Source organism: Lytechinus pictus, chromosome 12, assembly GCF_037042905.1.
Source record: "Lytechinus pictus isolate F3 Inbred chromosome 12, Lp3.0, whole genome shotgun sequence".
NCBI lineage: Eukaryota > Metazoa > Echinodermata > Echinoidea > Temnopleuroida > Toxopneustidae > Lytechinus > Lytechinus pictus.
This window is the reverse complement of record NC_087256.1, coordinates 30,914,894-30,930,101: the sequence shown is the minus strand read 5'-3', so window position 1 is coordinate 30,930,101 and position 15,208 is coordinate 30,914,894. Positions and strand designations below refer to the sequence as shown.

The window sequence follows — 15,208 nt, the reverse complement described above, 5'->3', positions numbered from 1 at the left end:
AAATGTTCAAATCACTCCACTAATTGTTACCACCACAACCATCATATCACAGCACGACACATAATTAGTGAGATGAAACAAAAGAAAGATTGAAAGTCATAAATCATTCAAACCAATTAAAGGTCCATCTGTATAATAATCTGTGGCAAAGAATTTTAGATGGTTTCGAAATACAGCACATACCGATACAAATCACATTGGACTCAAGATTTAGATTTAAATTAGAAATTTATTAAATCATCGTGGACGAATAATCATGTTTAAACACAAACTGATTACATATTTAAAAAAATCATCAAATTAATTTTTTGGAAAAATCAAAATGAGATATCATATATCTATCTCTATCAATAGTCATCAGGAATGTCCAATGATTGTCAGGTATTATTACACACATTGACTCATACTCTGAACTCTGGTTTCATTCAAACTCTGGTCTTAAAGGGGAAGTTCACCCTGACAAAAAGTTTATTGTAAAAATAGCAGAAAAAATAATAAAAAATATTGCCCAAGGTTTGAGAAAAATTCATCAAATAATTAAAAAGTTATTAGAATTTCAATTATTTGATTTGTGACGTCATATGCGAGCAGCATTCCTACATAGCGAATGGTAAAAAATCAATGAAATGTCACTTTCTCAGAAAATTGAAAATGGTTTTCACTGTACCTTTTGTATATCAATAGACAAATCATTTCACACCCGATCATGAATAGAAAACAAAATTAAGTCATCAGGAACCATACAAAATTTGAAATTCATGCATTTTATATTACATAACACATGGGGCAGCTGCTCGTTTATGACGTCACAAATCCAAAACTTTGAATTCTAATAACTTTCTTACTCTTTAACGGAATTTCCTCAAACCTTCACCAATATTTTTAAATATTTTTTCTGCTATTTTTACGACAAAGTTTTCTTCAGGGTGAACTTCCCCTTTAAGTTGTGGTTTAACTATGGTAAGCCAACTGGGACAGAAATCTTTTGAACAATACAGGTTTGATTTATCATCTCCTCTGTTAACCATGTCATTTATAAATGTCTGGGAATAATAACTGAATCAGTTTTCTCCGCCATCATATCATAATAAAAGGGCATGGTAACCATAAGAAACATACAATGTTCACAAAATGTTGACATCTTGGCTTCCCATAATTTGAGCAGAGTAAGACCATGGCCTAAGCTTAATCAGATTTCAGAATATGGGCATTTGTTTGCAAAATATTTGAATCAAATAATACCCTAGGATAGCATAGTGCAATAAATATTCTTTATATAATGATTTGGGCAACTTAGTATTGGGCAATATCCAACATTCCACAAATTTTACGTAGACCTAATAACTGGTAAATGTCACGTCGATATCATTACATCAACCTGCCGACACCTGAAATCTAGACTGTAGTTACGATTCCAGTAGGTTACAGGTTAAATTGTACTATAAAAAAAATGGGTCTCATATTAACTTCTTTTATTCATTCATTGGTGTAAATGTATTTTACTGATTCAAAATTATGAATAAGGCTCCTAATAACTACTCTATGAAAGCAAAGATCTTAAAAACAGGAGAAACTTAAAAAAGATTGTTTTTTAAACAAACATAGATCTGGATATGCCACTAATTGACATTAGAGGGTACATGCTATTGCAAAAGAAAAGTAACAGACTTCAGCTAATAAATACATAAAAAGTTAGACTAATATGTTTATAGAAGTTAAGTTCAATTCCAGACTCCCATGCAATATTTTTTTTTAAGCTAGCCAGAAACATATAACTTCTCTTCAAACTGGAAATTATTTTTTTTTTCTCTAAGATTTATTTTTGAACAGTACAAATGTTACAGGACAATAAAAAAATAAATAAATGAAATAAAATGACTGATATTTGATATGAATTTACTTTTTCAATAGCTTATGGTTATTGGATTGAAAATTTCTAAAAAACAAAAAACAAAACAGGTATGCCAATTCATCTGATTTTATGCTTCTATTTCAGTGCTATGAATAAGTTTCTAGTTGATTTAACGAGAATGATGCATTAGACATTGGCAGTCAAGGTTTACAACCAAAGTACTGGTTTATTTGATAAAGATCTACTCCATTCCTATGCCCCAAATGCTGCCATACAGTAGCCTTTATGTACACAATACTGATCATAATTATTTGGCTTTAATCAACCTAGAACAGATATACATGTATATTGATATTTGAACACAGACAATCATGTCTGATTCCTTAGGTATTCTATACCAAAGGAGTCATTGTCGCCAAGTCTCCGGCTTTCAATAACTCCTCCACTGTGTAACAATGATTGAATCTTGATATGTTTCAGAGATGCCAACCAGATCAAGAACATTTCAGTATTTTGGTAAGAAAATCAGTATGTTCACAGAAATACCATAGGACAACACGTAACTGAAACTTAAGAAATCAGTATTTTGCATGAAACCAGTATTCTTTCTCACTTTTCAGTTAATAATTACTGAAAACCAGTACTACTTGGCAGCACTGGTGTTTTATTTGTGATGTGTTTTAGTATGAAAATTACATATATTTATAATTTCATAAATTTGAGCACAGTATTGACCACTTTCACTTGTACACCAAATCTGTGGGTCTAACATGTAGACTGGAAAGACACAATTTGTTCTTGGACATTGAGCTCAAATACCCAACATTAACAAAATATGTCCACATGGGATTAAAAATACACATCCTATGAATAAACACACAGTGCCATATAGTGGATTGCTGCTAAAAATATATGTTTCAGACTTTTGACCAGGTACACTGCAAAAACTCCGGTGTTGATTTAACACCAGCCCGGAATCTATATATGTCCACACCAGAGAAGTATTGAAACAACACCAGTTTGCAATCAAACCGATGCTGTTTTAATACTAATTGGTGTTGTATAAACACCTATCTGGTGTTAGACCAAAACGAAACATATCCCCACAAGGCTTCCCTATACGCTATTGACCACCGATCCCTGCAATTCCTATATGCTTTGTACAGGGACGATTTGGCTCCATTAATATAATGGGTTAAGCACAAGATACGCTCCATAGGAACATCAGTCTGAGAGTATGCACGTATATGTAAATCATTGTCTTTACTAACAGGATATGCAGCATTTAATTGAAAGGTGATCATAATTCAATAATATATGGCACAGAAAATATGTAGATTACGATGAGATAATATCAAGGCCCTGTTTTCATATCCTGAAAAAGAAGTTACAAGCTACTGAATACTGGCATTTGATTGGCTAAAAGCAAATGTCATTCACATCTAGCATTGTTTACTTGATATCGTCATTTACGATGCAAGGCTATGAGCTGTAACAAAACCATAGATGCCAATTGCTTTTACCCAACAAGTATGAAAAGAATCATGAACCCATTGAGCACCAATTTTTTCTAGAAAAGAGCCTAAGAGCCTAAATTTTCACTGAGAATAGGTGGGAATAACACCTGAAAAATGGCACCTAAAATAAGTACAAGAACATGATTGAATGATGGAGCAACGCCTAGTCCCACACTATAGCATCCTGTTCTACAGAGTCGTCATAGCTGAGGGCTTTGGCGGTACGTTTTCCTATCAGGTTATAGATGGTTTCTGGAAGAATGCCTTTGGGCACGGCTACTTTGACGGTCAGCATTTCCTTGGTGATGACCGTACCTGCGGGAATGTCTTTGGCAGCCACGACGCTCTTCCCAAGCTGGGGGAGAGAACAAGTAAATTGAAGTTTACAAGTAACTTGTATGGTGAGGTCAGAATTAAAGCTAATTTCGAGTTCTGGTATATTGAATTTTGATATGAAATGGTTGGAAGCAATCCTAAACTTGTTTGTCATATGCTAGAATGCTTATTTATAACAACAAATATTAATTAAAATAATTAAGGCTTGCTTGAAAGGGGAAATCTGCTTTTCCTTTCCCCCCGGGGGGGGGGGGGGGGCACTCAGTATATAATGTGTGGTGGGTATGTGCCGCGGAGGAGAACCCCATTTTTACACTCAAATATCCATTCCAAGGCATGGCATTTTCATCTTATTGAGATAAAGAACAAAGAAAGCCGCTCCAAAGCATAGCATTTTCTTCTTATCGAGAAAAAAGAGAAAAAAATCCACTTCAAAGCTTTGCATATTTTTCGTTACGCCGTTCCGGACACATTGATCCACTACAATGAGCTGCAATTTTGGTGAAAAGCTGCTGCAGAGCGCTGTCCGACCATCGCCTCTACGCAAGCGCACCCGGCGCCCACGCCACCAGGCTAGCTGCATGCACGTATGCCCGTTCCATAGGGATGCATACGCACTCACAGGCAGGCAACCCGTTCCAAGGACCCACGTTTTCACAAACATTTGTAGTTCCAAAGCCCGTTCCAAAGCCCGTTCCGAGGACCCTTCTTTTTACAATAAGCCCGCTCCAAAGCCCCCTTTTTTGTCTCGCCCGCGGCACATACCCACCACTTTTTTGGTCGAGTACCCCCCCCCCCCCCCCCCCCGAGCCTTTTCCCCATATATAAAGCAAAGGAATGTTGTAGACAGGGGATTATTTTGTCAAGAATAATGAAAATTTTAATAATAACAATAATCCACTTTTAAAAAGTGCTTAATACATCGGAACGACGTGTCTAAGCGCTTTACAGATATATTTTTACCCCGGTCATCGGATTCAATTAGTCATGCCCGCACCAAGTACCCATTTAGCACCTGGGTCGAGAGTGGCAAAGTGTGGATTAACGCTTTGCCAAAGGACGCTAGACCGCAGTGGGATTCGAACACACGACCCTCTGTTTACAAGGCGAGAGTCAGAACCACTACATCCATTTTATTCAGTTTGTAACCACAGGGAGGCATCTCATTAACATTTGTCATTGAGGGCTTGTTTCATAAAGAATTATGTACATCTACTCATGACAACTACCATAGTGAGGCCTCACAATAATTTATTTGCCGTGACCTGACTGACCCTAGTCAAACCTGCCAAAACTATAAAAAAAATGCCCAATGGCCCTAATTTTTATTGTTTTGCCTACATTTTTTCACTGCAAATACCACATATTTTAAAAAAATAAATACTGCAAACAGCATGGGGGCAAAAAAAAACAACAACCAACTGACCCCCTTTTATCTCCTCTGTTACTGCATTTTATTTAGGCCTAACAGGGCTCAGCAGCCAATCACCATAAAGGTTTCAAAGGTAATTAGAATAATAATGGCAAAGTAAAATTTCTAATTTTCTAGTCTTCAGGAAATGGGCCCCAGACCTGACAACATTCCTTGCATTTCATTGGCAGAGTAACATGGGCGTCTAACTCAAATTTTAAGGTAAATGGTGGATAATGACATATTGTCCATGCTGACAAACTTATGAAATTGCTCCCTGGGAAGCATCTTGGTCATCTGTCAACTTTCGTCAGTTTCGATTGGCTGAGAAATACGGGTGTCTGACTGTTTCTATGGTAACAGTCAGATAATGACAACTTGTCAAGATTGACATCCCTGTAGTGTACAATATATAGTAAAGTTTTGGAGCGTTGTGGCCCAGTGGATTAGTCTACTGACTTTGAAACAGAGGGTCGTGGGTTCGAATCCCAGCCATGGCGTAATTTCCTTTCGGCAAGAGAAATTTATCCATATGTGCTACACTCAACCCAGGTGAGGTAAATGGGTACCTGATAGGAATTTATTCCTTGAAATGCCAACGCGCTGTAAAAGGCTACAGGGCTAAAGCCAGGGTAATAATAACCAATTGAGCGCATATGGACACATTTGGCAATGATATGCACTATATAAGCACGTTGGTATTATTACTATTATTATTATATATCTCACCTTGTTGAAGGTTGGTAGCTCACATTCTCTCATCTCTTTGACCCTTGACCCCAGTGACCTCTCTACAATACGGATCTCTCTCACAAGCTCTGCTAATTCCTGAGGATCTGCAGATAAAATAATCAATGATTACAATACGTCATTAATCAAAATAATGATAAAAGATGGGATTTGCTATATTCCACATTCACTCTGAAGAGTGCCCGAGGCACAGTAAAGAATGAAAAGAGAGAAATATATATATATATATGTACACAATGATAAATTAAGGAATTAAGGAACAATTAAGAGTAGGAAGCAGTAAATAGACATGTAATAATTAACGCTTTAATGTGTCAATGGACGTGCATTCAAGAATAACCAGGGGAAGATCATTCCAGAGAACAGGGCCAGCGTGAGCAAAAGCCCTAACCCCCCCAATGTCTTGCAGATTTGGGAACAACCGGAGTTGGATGAACGTAGGGACCTGACAGGAGTGTATTCGTTAATAAGATTGATATTGTATTATTGTATCTTTGATACATAACTGCCAACACTCATGAACAGCAAGATCCTCGATCTCTGATCTTATACACATTCCGGTTTCAAAGATATCATGGGGGAACAGGCCTTCGCCCATACGGGACAGACAGTATGGATTTCACTTCATAAGAACTTGAAAACCCAGACATCAGCAACCATCTCCAAGGGCAATCTGAAGCCATACGTGTTATAAGAGTGCTTTGACAGATAACCTTTTTTATTCATTCATTGTCAAAGTTTTTAACCTGTCATCTATTTTCCGTTGTTAATTTGAAGCGCCTATAGGATCTATTAAGATCGAAGTACACTATATTAACACTAACACAAGAATTCAACACTGAACTTGAAAGATACCCTTGTACCCCCATTTCAATTAAACAATGCACTTGAAAAATCCCCATTGTAGACAATGATAATGGGGAAATAACATGTAAATCTTAACACCAGTTGAGTCTGGTGTTGTGGGTGATGTTGGTGTTGCCACAATACCAACACCAGATTTCACACCATACTTGAAAAATACTCATTGTAATTAATACTGACACAGAAATTACACATAGCTCTTAAACACCAGCAGTAAATCACAACACCAGTCTCTTTCCAAGTATGGTGTTGAGGATGGTGTCACCAGACTGCAACACCATACTTGCAGTCAAAGATGATACTTACTGAGAGATGCTTCATGATCATTGCCTTTCCATGACTTGTCCATGGTGATATGTCGCTCTACGACCTTTGCCCCCAAGGCTACGGCTGCCAGGGTTATAGAAAGACCTCCTTCATGACCGGAGTAACCAATTGGTATATCAGGAAAAACCTCTTGGAACACCTGGCAAAATACAAAGATAATGCTATTTATCTATTAAGAGATCACTATTTCTTGTATTGCAAAGCAATTTGACTTCTACGCAGAATGTTGTTTGTGTGACAGGTTTTACATATAGGATTGTGGAGAAATTAGTTGAAACGTTTGATGAAAATCACAAAAAAATTGATTTAAGAAGGTAAATTATTTCATGTACATATTTTTGAAAGACAAATTTTTCCTTAAGTAATTTATTTCTTATTGAATTTCTTTCGTATTTCTCTGTTTTTCGTCTTTTGTTTTTCACTTTTTTATTGAAAATTATTACAGACCATTTAACAACTAAATTTAACCTTAAATTTAAATCAAAGCAGACCAATTAGAATGAATTAACTTTGTACACAAAGACCATCCCTTGAGTTGTCTAGAATTCTTCCCCCCTGGCCCCCAATGTCCGTTTGATGTGCTCTACTGCAGCTGCCCACCCCTACAGAGTCACTGTTCCAAAATCAAATACTTCTCTTCACCAATCTTCATATTTTCCAAGGACGGCTCGGCTGTGGAATTCACTCCCCTCCAACACATTCCCTTTAGCTCCCAACATGGACAGATTTAAGAAGTGTTAATTCTTATTTAATTAGCTTGATGTAAAACCTTGTACTTTTAATCTAATTATGGTTTTTACATGTCAGTCATGGGCCACTTTTTATCATTTTATGATGGCAACATCAGGCCCAAAGAACAATTAAAAAAAAAAAGAAGAAAATAAAAATCTAAATGAGCCATTTTTGGCATGAAATCATCTTGTAAAGTCAAGTGGCGTCACCCGCAAGTCTTCAAAATCATAAAATTTGGAAGTGCTATCTTTGTGCATACTAGAAAATCATCTTCCCCCATCTATTAGGGTTAAACATCATATTTGAATTCCCCAATGCCTCATTCTGTTTACCTGTATAATCCTAAGGTGAACGTCTTCTGGATGTAGAGGATAGGCACTAGTACACTGGAGTATACAGAACTTGTCGTTGTACTTTTTACATGTCTCGTAGACCTGCAGGAATCCAAATCAAATGGAACGAAGCAAAGATTAGATCCTGGAGATGTTTGACATTGTAAAACATATTACAAGACAGTGTTTTTACAAGCTATACTTTATGAAGGTAAGGTACATGTACATCAATAGGGATTTTAATGCTAATGAATTGTAAAATCCCAGTGCGAGCAGAATTTCATACGCAGGAGGTCATTTTGCATAAAGCTGTCTGGAAGTTACGTAGGAGTTAACATGTTATACCGAGGTTGTTTTACCTGACTGCTAAGAAAGCACGAATGCCTGTGAGCAAGCAACCAGGGGACCAACGGCTTAAGGTCCTCTTCGAGGGACCTGGTAATGAGGATAAATGCCTTACCAAAGGGGGCACTAGCGCACCACTTGGGAATCGAACCCGGGTCACCGGAATCCGAAACCCCCGCTCTACCGACTGAGCTATCGCGCCTCCCCAAACGAGTGACCTGCTCAAAGTATATGACATACTTTGTATATTGAAATATTGTGTACACAAATGCATACAGAACTACACTTTACAACACTTTTAATCTATATTTCACTAATGCAGCCATACAGTCATTTAAGCAAACTGTCTGATCCATGATATGATACCAGTTCAAACATTAATCAATGCTTTATCAATATGAGATTTATCTTTTCCCCAAGAACAGGTAAACTGCAAGAAAAATTCTTTGTACATTTCATCAGAAAAACTGCTTCTTCCTCAAATAAAAAGTAATTTTTCATTGTCAGAATCTTCTACTTGGTTTGTTGGCAAGGAAGTCACTAAAGGACATGGTATTACATTCAGTCACTTTGCATTGCAATATTACAACTGAATGGGATCGTTCCAAAATTCCTTGCATGTGTTTGCTGTTCAGATTTAAGTCAACAGAGAAATGTAAACACTGTGTAGGTCTACTATTTAAACAGGTGTTGGCCAACACGTTTAGCCGATATGGTACTACAACAGAACAAAATCCAATATGAATAGTATACGTTGGACATGGTTTATTGTTAGACTACTATAATTTCCTAATTCCCAATGGTAGCTACACCCCATTGCATAAAATTTACTTTTATGGTAACTTTCATCCAATGTGCACGTAAGTGGCAAATCTTGCCACCTCTACATCTATTTTAGCCCCCTCCCCCACCCTGCCACCCAACCTTCTTCTTCTGCATTGATCACTACACACGTCCTGTGTGTCCAGTTGAAGGTACAAGATCTGGGTTTGTGGTTGAAAGACTCAAAAATCATGAAAGTCTCTCCGCAGACTGGCCATGCCGCAGGCTGCCGTACCGTATAACTGTGTTAACGGGCGGTTGTCAAGCCGCCTTCAAGTCGACGTCAAGCCAACCTTTCTGCTATGTGTTAACACACTTTTCTACTATTTCCATTGACTGCATCACTGATGATACCACCATACATGTTTGTCAGTTACTCTCAGCAACCTATGACACTGAACATGTTTCAAAACATGGATTCTAGCTCAGGAAAGGAAGAGAGTGAACACACCCTTACTTACCCTAGTCATTGTCTCCATTGATTGCATCCCAGACGATACCACCATAGGTCTGTTCATCTTAGCAACCTATGACATTGAACGTTTCAAACGTGGATTCTAGCTCAGGAAAGGATGAGAGTAAACACACCCTTACTTACTCTTGTTATTATCTCCATTGACTGCATTCCAGATGACACTTCCATAGCTGGGTTCCCCTTAGCAACCTATGACACTGAACACGTTTCAAATCATGGATTCTAGTTCAGGAACGGATGAGAGTGAACGCACCCACACTTACCCAAGTTAATGTTTCCATTGACTGCATCCCTGATGATATCACATTTACTCAGTCTTAGCAACCTTTGGAACTGAACACATTTCAGAACGTGGATTCTAGCTCAGGAAAGGATGAGAGTAAACGCACCCTTACTTACCCTTGTCACTCTTTCCATTGACTGCATCCCAGATGATACTATAAGGTTGGTTAGCAACCTATGACACCAAACACGTTTCCAATGTGGATTCTGGCTCAAGAAAGGATGAGAGAGAACACACCCTCACCACCCTTGTCATTGTTTCCATGGACTGCATCCCTGATGATACCACCAATGGTCAGTTCATCTTTAACAACCTATGACATTGAACACGTTTCAAAACATGGATTCTAGCTCGGGAAAGGAATAGAGTGAACACACCCTTACTTACCCTAGTCATTGTCTCCATTGATTGCATCCCAGATGATACCACCATAGGTCTGTTCATCTTAGCAACCTTCTCGATGTAAGGCAAATTATTAGTATCGCCAGATCCAACTTTGAAGAAAGGCACATTGATAGAATCTAGAAATTCCACAGCTTTCTGTATGAAAAAACAACAACAAAAATAATAAGGAATAAGAGGTTGTTTCCAGAGGATAATATAACTGGTGTATAATTTGATTTAAATGTACTCACTCAAGATTATGGAGCCAAGTTTCCTTTCATATCATAGTAAGGTTTTTTGTGAGTACAAAGGCATAAGAGTGGGTTGGGTATCCACGTATTTCTTCAGACCTTAAAAAGACCATAATATTCTATTTACAGTATAACCCGTATTTCATCTGGGAATTATGCCACTTTCACAGGAGAATGTGATAATCTAGTAGTGTTATTTTGACATTAGAGAACAAAAGTTTATACCTATAATAAACAGTTCAAAGTTCAGCTTGATAACATACATGTATCACTAGAACAAAACGTGTCTACTTGTAAATTCCACATTCCTTGCAATATCAAATGATAGTCAGGGACAGATATTGTTTCATGTATTTGTTTGTGTTACAGATTATGATTACTTTTTTTCACATCATATATTTCTTTCTAAATTTCTATTATCTGGCAATCTATCTAAAAAAGTATCTATCAATCTATCTTCCTATCAAACTTTATATCTATCTATATATTTATCTATCTATCTATCTCTATCTATTATCCATCTATCTATCTATCTATCTATCTATCTATCTATCTATCTATCAATCTATCTGTCTATCTATCTATCTATCATTCTATCTATCATTCTATTTATCTGTCTGTTGGCTGTCTGTCTGTGTGTGAATCTACCTGTCTGTAAATCCATGTGTCTATCAAATATAATATCTTAACCACCACCATCATCATCATCGTCATCATCATCATCATCATCATCACTCTCATCATCATACATTTAAGTACTATCATCATCAATCATTACCATAATCATCACCATTATCATCATCATTATCGTCATCACCATCATCATCATCCCATCAACGCATAGTCATCATCATTATCATCAAGACTATCCTTATCACAATGACCATTATTATCATGGCCAAAATTTATTCTCATCATTACAACATTTGGCAATCACCAAGCAGTACATTCGTAAATGAATCTTTTCATATATGTTGTTCAAGAAAACTGAGATAAACGACCACCTAATTCGTCCTCATGACAAATTAAGATCTAGTTTTATTGTTCTGTTATTAAAAAAGCTCATATTTTCCATGCGTTTTATTTTCCTTTCAGGTTTCCATGGTGGTTACAATCATGGCAAAGATACCATAATCAAAACTTTAAAAGTCTATATGAAATGTGCGCAGATTTTCATCTCACCTCGTCCATACCAGATGCTGTGAAGTAGATGCCGATCTCTTTAGCATAAGCCTGTAGCTCTCTGAATTGCTCATGGCTAAACTCTAAGAACCTCTTGTGCTCTCCATAGGACTTGCCAAAGGAATGCTTTGATGTGTAAGGCTTCTCAAGGGCAGCACGGTTGAATTTGAAATCCAGCTCACTCTTCTGGAACTTGGCGCAGTCAGCACCCGCATCCTAAGAAAGATCAAGAAAAACATAGAAAGTAGCAGTCTATTCAATTTCTCATCAAAAATTGAAAATATTAGAATTTATCATTGTAACATGTGAGAGTGTGTGTTTAAAGTCTTCATGAGCAAATAATCGACATTGGTAAACGTCTTAGGGCAAACATCACTCTCGAGGCAAGCTGGATTTTCACTGTACCAAACAAATCTACATCCAGCTCGCTGAGGAAGTGTCACCAGTAATTAAGTTGCTTTACATTTCACATCTGAAATGAAGAAAACATCTATGATTCTCTAGAAGAAAGAATTTTGGTCTAAAAGTTCCCTGAAATTTGTATTACTGCTAGCAAGTAAGCAAACTGCTATACAGGTTAATCTTTATCATTTACCCTGTTCTGACATGCCATTAAATACTCTACCACCCCCCCCCCCCCAAGAAAGAAGAAAGAAAGAATACATTAATATAAATAAATAACTAGATAAATAAATAAAATAATATAAAAATAAAAAAGTATCAATGATAATAATAAAACAATCAATCAAAATCTTAAAAAATGAAGTAAATCTACATTTAAAATAATGGGTCAAATGCAATTGCTTTTGCTAGGCTTTTGCTTGATTCCGTATGCATAAAAGTGAGCGAGCAAATTGCTAGTAGTAGTAGTAAGCTCAAGCATTTGCTAACTGCCTGCTAGCATTTGCTTGACGATGAAGCTAATGCTAAAAAGCATATTCATAAAGTGAACCTTTTGCTTGTGCTTTTAAATTTTGCTTGTTTTTTTTTAAGCTCCGTCAGAGCAGCTTGAGCGTTTGCTTAATAAGGGCGTTCACATTTTATAATCATGTTTATGCACCTAAGAGAGAACCGCAAGGGGTACTGTAGCCTAAAGGGTATTAGGACCTCAATAAGGTTGGAAAAAGCTGTCAGAATAGTCAGACTTTCAAACACCATTGTACAAAATCCACAAATATTCAATAAAAAATGTTTTCCTTACATGTAGATATACTTTGTGGTATCTAAATTGCAATAAACAATAACTAATTTCACTCAAAAAAGTTTGTAACAAGAAAAAATAAATAAAATCACTACACAATTCACCCAGCCAACAAGCCTTGTCAGTTGTCATCATTGTGTACATGTGTGTTACCGCAGGTGCCGACTTTCTTTTAATTCACAATAAGCACTATTGTCACCTATGAAGTCAATACTGTTACATACTATATTTTGACCTCAATTGTACTACTAGCAATGGCCTACATGTACATGTTTCCTTCCTTGTACATGTAAGTATCGGATGATGTACACATACACTTGCACACTGCACTTCACCAGTACAATACACTACATGTAGACGGTGGCCTGTACTGTTTCATCAGAAGATGTGCAAACCAATGCCAACCATATAAATTTATCAACTAAAAACGAGATAAAAGAAATGCGTGACACCACGTCTAAGGAAAAGTTGTTGCATGAGAAAAGCGGTATTTTGCGCTGCCACACTTTTGCCATCGAGTCCCACCTTTGTGAGTCGAGTCGTGTTCGCACTTCGTAAACAAAGTGCCGTCGCTATTTAAGGGTTTAAGCACAAGTAAAGGGTTATGCGTGCAAAACAAAGCAATTGCGAAGGCATGATCTTTCGCTTCGCTAGATATTGCCTGTGCTTAAACTAAAGCAAAAGCTTGCAAGCAATTGCTACTTTTTATGCATCTGACTAATTATAAAATCTCTCCCATTACACTGTTTACAGCTCTATCCTTACCCTCTTCTCTCTCTCTCTCTCTGGTAAATGGGTCACCATGGACGTTGGATAAATATTTTTGAATTATCAAAGAAGGCTATCTTTCAGATCTTTTTTTCAATGATAAAGCAGTAATGACCACAATTTAAATGCATCAGTTTAAAAAAGCATCAACAATTTCACACTTAAACTTAATTATAAGTGAGCTCATCAATAATAAAAATCAGAAGACAGATGAATTATCAAAAGTTCAAACCTTTTGGACTTGGAGTTCAATTTTACTGCCTGCGCCTGTCGCAGTGTTGTCTGCTGTTGCTGGATCGAATTAAATTCAATCAAAGTTCTTCAAAATCAGAAAAACAACTGTCTCATTGCCTGAGGTACCGAGCACGCAACATTACTTGATTGCCATGGAATTTTGAGATCGCGATACCAGCGAAACCCTGGCCTTGACCTTCTTTATATTATATTAATTCCATCAACTTGAAACGGTCAAGCGAATTTGACTTTATTTTACTTTTTTAGGATCGATCTTGCCTTCTTTTTTTGGTATATTTTTGATTAATTTTTGTGTGAACTGTGAGAAATTTTTGATTGAAAATCAACTTCATGATAATTTCTAAAATGTGCGCAAATTTTGGTCACCCCATCACTGAGCAACCCGCTGAGCAATCTTTTGAAGAAAATAGGCCTAGGCCTATATCAACTCAAGTGAGAAATAGAACCAACATGAGAATGAATACACGGGACCGTTACTCGTTAGCAAAATGGGGTCGAATTACCTTTGCAACTTTTATGAGTTGTTTCGCGATATTGATGTCTCCCTGGTGATTTTGTCCAATTTCTGCAATGATGAAACATGGATGATCCTTTCCGATCATCCTTCCTGGAGCAATTTCAAATTCAAGAGTCATTTTTGATCAAATGCAGAGGCGACTTAGAGACAGAACTTTCGTGACTGGTATCAAGAATAATAGCGTTGCTGATCTAAATTATCTAGCTACCGGCGCGGTATATCGCGATATCGTAGCGATAGCGCGGCTCGAGCTAGCTAGCTACATAGTACATGTAGCAAGCTGCTACTGCTAGCGCAGCGTATATGATATGGGGGGGGGGGGGGGGGTGCCATGGCCATATGGCCCTCAACAGTTTTTCGACCAAGAAAAAAAAGAGAGAAAAATTAAAGAAAAGGAGAGTGAAAATGGTTATATATGATATCTTTCTATGGGTATTAGGTCTGTATCTATCGAGTCCCCAATTAGGCCAAACTTAATTGTACATAAGATAAGATCGCGATCTAACTAAATTTTATTTTCTTTTTTTTAACACTGAGAAAAATGTTTCCAATAGCGATGACCTTTCATAGCTTCTTTTTTGTCAACCCCCCCCCCCTTGTCCGA

At 37.1% G+C, this 15,208-nt stretch overlaps 1 protein-coding gene across 1 annotated transcript; it reads right to left on the bottom strand.

Moving 5' to 3' along the window:
• Window positions 1–209: 209 nt before the first annotated feature.
• Window positions 210–14,878, bottom strand: LOC129272734 (sialic acid synthase-like). Its single transcript, XM_064107477.1, has 7 exons — window positions 14,591–14,878; window positions 11,864–12,079; window positions 10,434–10,586; window positions 8,122–8,223; window positions 7,037–7,196; window positions 5,846–5,952; window positions 210–3,724 (listed from the first exon to the last, which is right to left on the bottom strand). Exons 1-7 carry the CDS (start codon window positions 14,720–14,722, stop codon window positions 3,533–3,535), a joined length of 1,062 nt encoding a protein of 353 aa, XP_063963547.1. The 5' UTR covers window positions 14,723–14,878; the 3' UTR covers window positions 210–3,532.
• Between the last annotated feature and the right edge of the window lie 330 nt (window positions 14,879–15,208).

Excerpts from the sequence above, each read along its gene's own strand:
- LOC129272734 (XM_064107477.1), bottom strand. The coding sequence starts at position 14,722 with ATGACTCTTGAATTTGAAATTGCTCCAGGAAGGATGATCGGAAAGGAT. Across the intron at positions 12,080-14,590 it reads AACTCATAAAAGTTGCAAAG|GATGCGGGTGCTGACTGCGC; the intron begins GTAATTCGACCC and ends GATCTTTCTTAG. Across the intron at positions 5,953-7,036 it reads TGATCATGAAGCATCTCTCA|ATCCTCAGGAATTAGCAGAG; the intron begins GTAAGTATCATC and ends TTTTATCTGCAG.